The sequence below is a fragment of the Cetorhinus maximus genome, chromosome 22 (genome assembly GCF_964194155.1).
Source record: "Cetorhinus maximus chromosome 22, sCetMax3.hap1.1, whole genome shotgun sequence".
NCBI lineage: Eukaryota > Metazoa > Chordata > Chondrichthyes > Lamniformes > Cetorhinidae > Cetorhinus > Cetorhinus maximus.
In genome coordinates, this window is record NC_135900.1 from 63,976,554 (window position 1) to 63,989,371 (window position 12,818).

The 12,818-nt window shown below is 43.7% G+C and overlaps 1 protein-coding gene across 1 annotated transcript in view; it reads left to right on the forward strand.

The window, feature by feature from the left end:
- LOC144696757 (A disintegrin and metalloproteinase with thrombospondin motifs 20) overlaps positions 1 to 12,818 on the forward strand; it is a 440,683-nt gene that overhangs the window by 125,989 nt on the left and 301,876 nt on the right. The window contains exon 5 of the mRNA XM_078568442.1: positions 11,136 to 11,219. Coding sequence (XP_078424568.1) covers positions 11,136 to 11,219 — 84 coding nt within the window. The remainder of the gene's footprint in view (positions 1 to 11,135; positions 11,220 to 12,818) is intronic.

Below are 12,818 nucleotides of genomic sequence, written 5' to 3' on the forward strand. Positions count from 1 at the left end.
CTTGTATACCATGGCATCGCAAGTGCACATCCAAATACTTCTTAAATGTTATGAGGGTTTCTGCCTCTACCACCCTTTCAGGCAGTGAGTTCCACAGTCCCACAACCCTCTGGGTGAAAAAATTCTTCCTCACATCCCCTCTAAACCTCCTGCCCCTTGCCTTAAATCTATGCCCCCGGTTATTGATCCCTCCACCAAGGGGAAAAGTTCCTTTCTGTCTACCCTATCTATGCCCCTCATAATTTTATATCCCTCAATCATGTCTCCCCTCAATCCCCTCTGCCCCAGGGAAAATAACCCCAGTCTATCCAATCTCTCCTCATAACTAAAACTCTCCAGCCCAGGCAACATCCTGGTAAATCTCCTCTGCACTCTCTCTAGTGCAATCACATCCTTCCTATAATGCAGATTCCAGAACTGCATGTAATACTCTAGCTGTGGCCTAACCAGCGTTTTATACAGTTCCAGCATAACCTCCCTGCTCTTATATTCTATGCCTTGGCTAATAAAGGCAAGTATCCCATATGCCTTCTTAACTACCTTATCTACCTGTCCCGCTACCTTAAGGGACAGGTGGACATGCACAAGAAGGTCCCTCTAATCCTCGGTACTTCCCAGGGCCCTACCATTCATTGTGTATTCCCATGCCTTGTTTGTCCTGCCCAAGTGCATCAACACACACTTATCTGGATTAAATTCCATTTGCCACTGATCAGGCCGTCTATATCCTCCTGTAATCTAAGGCTATCCTCCTCACTATTTACCACCCCACCAATTTTCGTGTCATTCGCGAACTTACTGATCAACCTCCTACGTTCAAGTCTAAATCGTTTATATATACCACAAACAGCAAGGGACCCAACACCGATCCTTGTGGAACCCCACTGGACACAGGCATCCAGTCACAAAAACACCCCTTGACCATCACCCTCTGCTTCCTGCCACTCAGCCAATCCTGGATCCAATTTGCCAAATTGCCTTGGATTCCATGGGCTCTTACCTTCGTTATCAGTCTCCCATGTGGGACCTTATCAAAAGCCTTGCTGAAGTCCAAGCTGACTATGTCAAATATATTGCCCTCATCTACACACCTGGTCATCTTTTCGAAAAATTCAATCAAATTGGTCAGACATGACTTCCCTTTAACAAAACCATGCTGACTGTCCTTGATTAATCCTTGCCTCTCCAAGTGTAGATTAATTCTGTCCCCAAGAATTGCTTCCAATAGTTTCCCCACCACTGAGGTTAGACTGGCTGGCCTGTAGTTCCCTGGTTTTCCCTTCCTCCCTTCTTGAATAACGGTACCACATTGGCTGTCCTCCAGTCCTCCAGTCTCCTGTGGCCAGAGAGGTATTGAAAATTATTGCCAGCGCCCCTGCTATCTCCTCCCCTGTCTCACTCAACAGCCTGGGATACATTTCATCCAGGCCTGGAGATTTATCTACTTTTAAGCCTGCCAGAGCACTTAGAACTTCCTCCTTTTCTATGTTAATTTCTTTAATTATATCACAGTCCTTCTGCCTGATTTCCATACCCACGTCGTCCCTCTCACTTGTGAACACCGACACAAAGTATTCATTTAGAATCCTACCTATGTCTTCCAGCTCCACACACAAATTACCACTATGGTCCTTAATGAGCCCTACTCTTTCCATAGTAATCCTCTTACTCTTAATGTACTTATAAAATAACTTTGGATTTTCCTTTATTTTACCTGCCAATGTTTTTTCATGCCCCCTTTTTGCTCTCCTAATTTCCTTTTTAAGTTCCCCCTTACACATTCTATACTCCTCTAGGGCTTCTGCCGTTTTGAGCCCTCGGTATCTGCCATAAGCCTCCCTTTTTCTCTTTATCCAATCCTGTATATCCCTCGACATACAGGGTTCCCTGGATTTGTTGGTCCCACCCTGTATCTTTACTGGAATATGTTGACCCTGTACCCTCCCTATTTCCTTCTTGAATGAGTCCCACTGCTCTGATGCAGATTTGCTGAGAGGTAGCTGCTCCCAGTCCACTCTGGCCAAATCATATCTGATCTTATTAAAATCTGCCTTCCCCCAATTTTGAACTCTGATTTCTGACCCATCCTTGCCCTTTTCCATAACAACCTTGAATCTAATGGATTTATGATCACTATCTGCAAAATGCTCCCCCTCTACCACTTGCCCAGCTTCATTCCCTATAAGTAAGTCCAGACTGCTCTCTCCCTTGTAGGACCTTCTACGTACTGGCTTAAAAAGCTCTCCTGGATGCATTTTAAGAATTCCGCTCCCCCTAAACCTATCACACTATGAATAACCCAGTTAATGTTGGGGCTGTTGAAATCCCCCACTATTACTACCCTATTATTTTGATACTTCTCTGAAAGTTGCCTACATATCTGCTCTTCTATTTCTCTGACTGTTTGGGGGCCTATAGTACACTCCCAACAATGTGATTGCTCCTTTTTTGTTTTTAAGTTCTACACATATGGCTTCATTTGAGGAGCCTTCTAAGATGTCATACCTCCTTATTGCTGTAATTGATTCCTTGATCAATATTGCGATACCCCCTCCTCTTTTATCTCCTTCCCTGTTTCGCCTGAAGACCCTATATCCTGGAATATTGAGCTGCCAATCCTGCCCCTCTCTCAACCATGTCTCTGTGACAGCAATTACATCATACTTCCATGTGTTATTTGTGCCCTCAACTCATCTGCCTTATTCGTCAGACCCCTTGGGTTAAGATAAATACCATCCAACCTTGCCAAACTGCCTTGTGCCTTAACTGGCCTATAATTTCTATGCCTTCCAGACTCACTTGCCCTCTCTTCTAATTTTGGCTGTGCATCTCCCCCTGCTGAACCTCCTCTCAGGATCCCATTCCCCTGCCAAGTTAGTTTAAACCCTCCCCAACAGCATTAGCAAACCTCCCCACAAGGATGTTGGTCCCATTCTGGTTCAGGTGCAACCCGCCCACCTTGTACAGGTCCCACCGCCCCCAGAAATGGTCCCAATGTCACAGAAATCTAAAGCCCCCCCCTCCTGCACCATCTCTCCAGCCACACATTCATCTGGACTAACCTCCTATTTCTATACTCACTAGCGTGTGGCACCAGAAGTAATCCAGAGATTACTACCTTTGAGGTCCTGTTTTTTAATCTGCTTCCTGCTCCCTAAATTCTGCTTGCAGGACCTCATCCTTCTTTCTACCTATGTCGTTGGTATCAATATGTCCCACGATCTATGTCTGTTTGCCCTCCTCCTTTAGAACGCTATGCAGCTGTTCAGTGACATCCTTGACCATGGCACCAGGGAGGCAACATACCATCCTGGAGTCATGTCTGTGGCCACAGAAACACCTGTCTGTTCCCCTTACTATCAAGTCTACTACCACTGTTGCTGTTTCCCTCTTTTTCCTTCCCCCTGGCAGCTGAGACATTCACAGTGCCATGAGGGTGGCTGCACTCCCCAGAGGAACCATCACTCTCACCATTTTCCAACACAGAAAAATGATCCTCAAGCGAGATACACCCTGGGGATTTCCTGACCACCTGCCTGTCACCTTTCTTCTTCTGACTGATGGTCACCCATTTCCTCTCTGTCTGCACTTCCATAAGCTGTGGGATGACCACGTCTAAAAACGTGTTATCCATGAAACTCTCAGCCTCACGGATGTACCTCAGCGCCTCCAGCTGCAGCTCAAGCTCCGAAATTCGGAGCTCAAGTAGCTGCAGCTGGTGGCACTTCCCGCACACGTGGTCGGTCAGAGGACAAGAAGCATCGTGGACTTCCCACATGTTGCAGGCGGTACATAACACGGGACTGAGCTGCCCTGCCTTGCCTCTAGTTGAAAAAAAAACATTTCAGTAAATTTAGCTGAGTTGCTGCTTGCCAAATTCACGCAGTGTTTTATCATTTTTCAAAGCTAGCAGTTCTGATTTTGATTATAAAAGAGAGAAAGGCTTGCATTAGTATTGTGCCTTTCACGATTTCAGGATATCCCAAAGCGCTGTACAACCAATTAGGTACTTTTGAAATGTCGCCACGGTGCTAAGGTAAGTAACATGGCAAGCGAAATGTGCATAGCAAGATCACACCAAGAGTGAGATAACAACAAGATTTATTATTATAGGTTTAGGAGTAGAATGGTAAACTAAATATGATTTGTAGTTAGAGCCTGCCTGGAATTAGAGGGGAAATTCTGTAATCACACATGGAGCTGTGATGAAGAGTAACCTGCATGATTTCAGGCACCAACACTCTAGCTTTGAGTATGGGTTACTAAATTTACCTATAACTATTCTTAGGTAAAACACTGGTCATGCAGAATGTTGTACTAAACTGCCTTATTATTTCAAGAGCTGGCAAAAATGTTTTCTTGTACTACCATATCTTGTCCCTAGCTGAGTGGAGTGGACGATTTCACATGCTTCTAGCAAACCTATTCTAAAACTGGTCATAAAACATTTCCCTCCCTAGGGGGAACTTTTGTGATCTTTATTGTGAAATGGTCAATGTTGGGCATACAGCATGTCCTAACCACAAGTGTGAACTCTCTAACCTGGATTTTCACCACGACAGAGAGCCCCCATTCTTTTTGAGCTCTCGACTGTCCAAACACACAGTGCGTCCTGTACAAGTGTAAGTAAATATATTCAAGAAGTGCTCAAATGTGCTATAAACTATGTGAAAAGTGTAACCATGGTGAACCCATCAGTGTTCAAGGTGATGCATTGTGCTCTTGCACACTCCTATAAAGTGCCCCACCCTTCTCAGTGTTGCCTCGGAGGAGGTGGAGACAGGCTGCTCACTTCTCTGTCTAAACAGCAATGAGGAGTTTGGTGGGCTGGCCTCATTGTGCAGGGCCCCATTGGGGACCTACTTCAGACTGCAGCCTCCCTATCTCTGTATGGGCAGCTATGGTCACTGGCACATGTGCAGCAGACGAGGGCTGTGGCAGAGGGGCCAGGAAGGTGGAGGAAGTTGAGGGTACTGAGCAGCTCTCATTGATCCTCATTGACCTCCATCGCCCTGAGTTGGCCTCCAGGTGGGGTTAATGGGGCTAGCTGCTGTTGCGTAGCAGTCATTCATTTCAGTAACTGCTGTGTCAACAGTGTAAGCATCCTGTTAAGGGTATGCAGCTCCTCATGTATTCCTTGAATGTTAGCACTCATACTCTGAGTGAACTGATCCAGGCTACGGAGTGAGACTTGCACCCTTTCCTGGCCGAAATACTGCTCTTGCATCCACTCAGAGTGCTGCTGCATGTGTCCCTCAATGAGATTGGCCAATCCCTCACAGTCAGAGCTCATGCAGCTGAGTCCCTGGGACAATGTGGAGCTCATGACAGTGATGAACTCCTCCATTCACAGTCCAAGAGGTCCCACTGCCTCAGGGAACTGCCAGATGTCTGCACATCTGCTGATTATGTAAATATTGTTCCCTATAGGGTGACTCCCAAGGCTCCACATTCCTGCCCTCTGGAGCATCATTGTGACTTTTCCCCCTTCTCTGAGAGGGACTGTGCACAAATGTCTCTAATGCTGACATATCCTCCTGTACTCTGGTGGGGTGATTTTTGCTCTATGCCACCGACTCTACATGTGTGCTGCATTCCTCCGAAGTGCTGGTATCCGTGTTGGCAGAATGTGACTAGTCTAATGTGATGCTGTCTCTTCAGACATCTCTTCTTCCTCTTGGTGTCTGAGGGATGATCTGGCCCGGCAGTAGGGTGGGGGTGGGGAGTAGGAGGGAGCAGAGCTGGGACCTGTGAGAGATACAAAAGAAGTTATTTAAGTATAGCCCTTCTCATTGTGCATGCACTCTTTGATGCATGCCATTGCCTTAACCATGCTCACAGCACCTGTATGACAGAACCCCATCCTTGCACTCCCTCTCATGCCAATGCCCGATTGTGTTCAGTGAACTGATATCATGACCTCCACCATTGCCACCATGTGCCAAGGTGAATTCAATACCGTCTTTATCACCTGTTCATGGCAATTCACCATCACCAGCAGACAGCTGCTCAGGCACCCTGGCAATCTCCATGGCTATCTATTCCGCGGGACAGATGCATCTCAGCCAGGTTGACCCACCCCCATTCCGGGTCATCTCAGTGGTGTTTTTTGCATTTTTGGTCTACAATAATATGAATTCATGTTAATCTGATATATATAGTGCACGGAGGAATCTTGATATTCACTGCGCTTGTGCATCACAGTGCTCATTCACATGTGATCTGTGCATACCTACATGAGCTGTGCACACATGCCCCACTTCAGCACTGAGACTTGTATGTGCCAGGTCTTGGATTTTAGCTGCAGCCATGTAGATATGACCCTTTCCTTGGACCTCTGTGTGAATGAGCCAAGCTACTCACCTTGCCAGGATGCAGCACGCCATTGAACCTTTCCCTGCACTGATCCATGAGCTCTGATGGTCTCCTGTTGCACTCACTGCAGCTGCTATTTGAATCAAGGTCTCCTTGCTGGCTGCAGGGGCATTATGGCAGCCAGGAGGATAGAGGACCGGTCTTCTCTTCTGGATCTATTCCACCAAAGTGTGAAGGCCCTGGTCAGAAAAGCGTGGGGCAGCTGGACCCATCTCTTCCCCTATGTTTCCTCTGTGTGACATTCTATGAATAAAAATGTACGGCGAAAAGGGACATGAGCCATTCAGATTACAATGCTCTTATTCAATTTTGTGTGCTGACATGCACTAACAATTTTCACCAATCTGCATTGATTACTGTTAAGGTTTGGTGGAGAAAATGGCTCTGTGCAATGCGCCATGTATGTTGCAGCTGTGACTCCAAGGTAACATGCTGTGCTCCGTGACCATTGACTGCACTATTGGTTTCCCCCCTCTTAGTCACATTGTTATGCCGTGACAGTGTACAGCTGTGAGGGACCTGGTTAAGGGTCAACAGTGTGGGCATATGCTGATAGATGGGTGGAAAGAGTGCAAGTGGATGGGATAATGACCATGGCACCGTTCATTATTCATCCATCCACTGAGTGTTGGCAGCTAACTACATGACTGCATAATATCTGTACCAGGTATTGGTGGTAAGATGGTGGCTGTGTCTTGTGAATCCACTCCATGATTTCAGTGGTTCAGTAGAGTACACTTTGATTAGGCAACAGCAATGACAACTCTCCCATCTATTCCAGCATCAGCTAGCAGTTGGGCAACACTTACAGCTTTGACACTTACTGGACAAGGCAATGAGGCACAGGGACTTCAGCAGTGGCCCATTTTATACATCCGAGTTGCTCAGCCTGTGCTGGGCCCGCCTCTGACCCCATACTGCTTCCAGTGTGCCGCCCAGACTCCTATTCTAGCCCACATCCCCGGACCGAAAATCAGAAGTTGGGGCAGCCATTTTTAAAAGTTGGATTCATGGATCCGGGAATTCTCCCGTCTCTGGGAGTGAAAATCCGGGCCTTTGTTGGAATTCTCAATTCAGCCATGCTCTGCCTTATAATGTTTAGTACATGAGTATAATTGGGAAATGTGTATGTGATTTTGGAAACGGTCAGGATTTAGTGTTTTCAATAGATTTTTTCAGCATGTCCTTCATAATACAAGTTTTATCAGAGCTGCCAAATGCTTTGAAGTGTTTTGGCTTTACCTCCTAGTAGCTAAATGGGCCTGACTCCTTGTCTTTGCTGTTTTCATCCAATTGGCTTCAGCAAAGGCAGGGAGTTCAATAAGTATCCCAGCTCTTAATACATATTCAGTGGACATGTTAAGAAATAAATGTCAAGTAAGGCCAGGGTCAAGCTGAAATGTGAAGGCCTACATGGTTGACTTGTCTGCTAACATCACCTGTTTGGGCTCACACACAAAAAATAGTCACTTAGAACATAAAAACTAGGAGCAGGAGTAGGCAATTCAGCCCCTCGAGCCTGCCCCGCCATTCATTACGATCATGGCTGATCTCATTTAGGCCTCAACTACAATTTCCCGCCCTCTCCCCATAACCTTTCAATCCGTTACTAATTAAAACTCCGTCTATCTCCTCCTTAAATTTATTCAGCGTCCCGGCTTCCACTGCACTCTGAGGTAGTGAATTCCACAGATTCATGACCCTTTGAGAAAAGTAATTCCTCCTCATCTCTGATTTAAATCTACCACCCCTTACCCTAAAACTATGGCCTCTTATTCTAGAATGCCCCACAAGGGGAAACATCCGCTCCATGTCTACTTTGTCTATCCCCTTATATACCTCAATTAGATCTTCTCTCATCCTTCTAAACTCTAGCAAGTATAGACCTAAACTGCTCAATCTCTCCTCATGAGACAAGCCCGGCATCTCTGGAATCAATCTAGTGAACCTCCTCTGAACTGCCTCCAATGCAACTACATCCTTCCTCAAGTAAAGGGACCAAAACTCTGCACAGTACTCACGGTCTCACCAATGCCTTGTACAGTTGCAACAACACTTCCCTATTTTTATACTCTATTCCTTTAGCAATAAATGCCAAAATTCCATCTGCCTTCCTTATTACCTGCTGTACCTACATGCTAGTTTTCAGCGATTCATGCACGAGGACATCCAAATCCTTCTGCACTGAAGCATTCTGAAGTTTCTCCCCATTTAAATAATAAGTTGCCTTTTTATTCTTCCGACCAAAATGAATAACCTCACACTTATCCACGTTAAACTCCATCTGCCAGATTTTGGCCCATTCATCTAACCTGTCCATATCCATTTGTAACTTCATTGCAGCTTACTTTCCCACCTATTTTGGTGTCATCTGCAAATTTAGCTATAGTACCTTCTATCCCTGAATCCAAGTCATTAATATAGATTGTAAATAGTTGGGGCACAAGGACCGAACCCTGTGGCACCCCACTAGTTACAGCTTGCCATCCTGAAAAAGACCCATTTATCCCGACTCAATGCTTTCTGTTGGTTGACCAATCCTCTATCCAAGCTAATATATTACCCCTAACTCAATGTGATCTTATCTTGTGTATTAACCTTTTGTGTGGCACCTTATCAAAAACCTTCTGGAAGTCCAGATATACTACATCTACAGGATCCCCATTATCCACTTTGCTTGTCACATCTTCAAAGAACGCTAGCAAATTAGTCAAACACGATTTACTCTTCATAAAGCCATGCTGACTCTGGTGGATTGCATTCTGACTTTCCAAATGCCCCATTACTACTTCCTTAATAATGGGTTCCAACAATTTTCCAACGACAGGCATTAAACTAACTGGACTATAGTTTTCTACTTTCTGCCCCCCCCCTTTTTGAATAAGGGTGTTATATCAGCATTTTTCCAATCCACTGGAACCTTTCCAGAATCCAGGGAATTTTGGAATATTATTACCAATACAACCACTGTCTCCGCTGCCACTTCCTTTAAGACCCTGGGATGTAGGCCATCAGGTCCTGGGGACTTGTCACCCTTTAATCCCAATAGTTTTCTCAGTACCTCTAGTGATGGTGATTGTTCTAAGTTCCTCCTTCTCTATACCCTCTGCACTACCTGTTACTATTGGGGTGGTACTAGTGTCCTCCACCGTGAAAACTGAAGCAAAATATTGATTAAGCGTCTCTGCCATTTCTGCATTTCCCACTATTAACTCCCCAGTCTCATCCTCCAAGGGACCAACATTCACTTTAGCTACTCTCTTTCCTTTTATATACTTGTAGAAGCTTTTGCTATCAGTTTTTACATTTTGCGCTAGTTTTCCTTCATAATTTACTTTTGCTCTTTTTATTATTTTTTTAGTAACCTTTGTTGATCTTTAAAAGTTTCCCAATCTTCCAGCCTGCCACTGACCTTTGCAATTTGATATGCCTTAGTTTTTGCCTTTATGTTATCTTTAACTTCCTTGCTTAGCCATGGATGCTTTTCTCCCTCTTACCATCTTTCTTCCTCTTTGGAATATATTTTAGTTGGGAGGAATTGAATATCTCCTTAAATATCTGTCACTGTTCATCAGCTGTCCTACCTTGTAGTCTTCCTGCCCAGTCCACTGGGGCCAAATCTGCTCTCATGCCTATGTACCTTTGTTTAACTCCAGGACACTGGTGTGGGACTCAGTTTCTTGCTCTCAAACTGAACTTGAAATTCTAGCATGCTATGATCACTCTTCCCTAGAGGATCCTTTACTTCGAGATCATTGATTAGTCCCATCTCATTACACAAAACCAAATCCAGAATAGCCTGCTCCCTGGTTGGTTCCACAACGTATTGCTCCAAGAAACAATCTCTAATACACTCTATGAACTCTCCCTCGAGGCTAACCTTGCCAATTTGATTAGTCCAGTCTATATGCATATTAAAATCACCCATGATTATTGCCGTGCCTTTCTTACATGCTCCCAGTATTTCCTGGTTTATACTGTGCCCTACTGCTGAACTACTGTTTGCGGACCTATAGATTACTCCCACCAGGGACTTCTTTCCCTTGCTATTTCTTATTTCTACCCAGACTGACTCTAAGTCTTGCTCTCCAGTGTCTATATCATTCCTCATTCCTCACTATAGCACTGATCTCTTCCTTTACAAAGCTACACCACCTCCTTTTCCTTCCCTGAGTGGCTGTCCCCAACATAGCTGCCTTCAGTAAAAGAAGGTGGAAAGAGGAATTGAACAGGCGGTGTTATAGAAAGAGCACTCTGTTTATTTAATCTCTCTTTTGTTCATGGGCTTTATGCTTCAGAGCTCTATTTAGAGGATACAATTTGACCAAAAACCCATTGCAGTGATCTTCAGAGTTAAGTTCACTTGTTCATATTTTATCCCTATTTATGTTGACATTGAAATCGGTATGCTGTCCAAAATGGCTACTCCTAAGCTGTCAATCAGCATCTATGGGAAGCAGGAAAGACGAAGGTATCACTAAGTGTGCACGTTTCTCCATTAGTAACGTTTAGGATCATGAAGCAATTCAATGAAATATATTTGACTATTATTGAACTATTGCACCTAAAAGTCAGACCTATTAAGTCTCATCCATTTGGGTCTAAACATTCAACTTTGTTCGATGTATCTGATATTTAAAAGTCTGAGTGTTTTAAACTGGATTTGTGACCTCTTTAACTTTCCAATAAATTTTGAAAGTTCTGTATAAATCCTAAAGACAAAACATTTCTTAGGTATTTCTCTCTTGTGTGTGTTTTAGGTAGCTGCAATCTACCGAGATCCGAGTGTTGGAAACCTCATCAACGTTGTTATAGTGAAGTTAATTGTGATTCATAATGAACAGGTAAGTCTAAATCTTTGCTAATGATAGTGATCTGTCACTGAACACTTTGCACTGAAGTATTCTAGATCAAATATGGATCACTATAAGAAGATACCCAATCTTAATTGAGCACTATTTTCTTCTATTTGTAGTAAGTCCACTTCCAATGTTTTAAAATTTTTATACGCGGGATGTGACTGACGATGGTGATGGGCATTCGTTCTTCTTCCCTAAGTTATCCTGAGAATATGTTGATGGGCCTTCTCCTTGTACTTCTGCAGAATTTGTGGTGATGATGCTTCCACAATTGGGTGTTGGGTTGGGAATTCTAGGATAGCGGCCCAGAAATGACCATCTTTTCTGAGCCATCATACTCATCACCTCCATTCATTTGTCTAATACTATAGAAACAGAATGATAATGCACGTACTGTTCCACATCCCACTTCCTGCATCAGGCTTCAGTGCCACATTTGACCCATTCACTTTTTTGTCCCATATTTTGATTTGTTTGCACCATTTGTCACACACACTTGTCATGTTCACTGACGAAGTACAACCAAAATTTACCAGTAAAACGATGCGGAATCCAAGCCAGTCAGATCAATCAAAGGAATTCAGTCCTGACAGAAATTATTTCAATCAGAACTCAGCAACTGCAAGCTGAAGAAAAGTTACCAATAAAAAGGACAGAAACTGACCCAAACCAATCAAATCACTAAGAACACTTTTGGAAAAATTTTTCTTGTGATACTTTTCCCTTAGTCTGCTAATTGTGCAGATATTTTTTTAAAAACTATACAATAGCCTAGCTAATGCCAAAAATTGAAAAAAGATGTTTAACTTGTCCATAAAATAGCCTAATTCTTGTCAGAAATGTATCTATTAAGATATGACCTCTGAATCCTAATGTCTGCAAAGTTTGGCCCCACTGCAAACTGGCACACAATGCACCTGGCACTTCACTAGACTGCCTTGATCCCAACCTGTTACTTCCTGTCACGTATGCCTTCCATTTGAAGCTCTGACCAGTTTTTAGTTCATGCTGTTAAATGATTTCTGTGATTTTTGTCCCAAATTTAAGAAAAAAAACATGAATTAGGAAAATATTTAATGAAGGCAGCCTATTGACAGGTAGCTTAGAATAGTTCATGCTCTCAGATCAAAACTATTCTATGCAGGCCTCAGCTGTAGTATTGTCTAATTTTGGGAACCACACCTCAGGAAAGATTTCAAGGATTCTGAGAGGGTGCAGAGGTGATTTACCAGAGCGATACCAGGGATGAGGGACTTCATTAGAGTAGAGACTAGAGAAACGGGCAGTGATATCCTTAGAGCAGAGAAGGTTAAGGGGAGATTTAATAGAAGTACTAAAGTTATGAAGGACTTTCTTCCTAACTAACAGTAATACAACAATTCATTGATGGTCTATATGTAACTGGTAGAAATAAGTGTAATGCCCTCATATGCTATCTATAACTAGTCGTAATCCTATAACCCACAAATATTCACCCTGTAATTACAAACAGGATTCCACTGTACTGCTCAAACTCTGTCCCAGTTAATGCAATCAATGCTACTTTTAAAAGGCTGCTTCTCTCTCTTTATCTCATTGACCTGT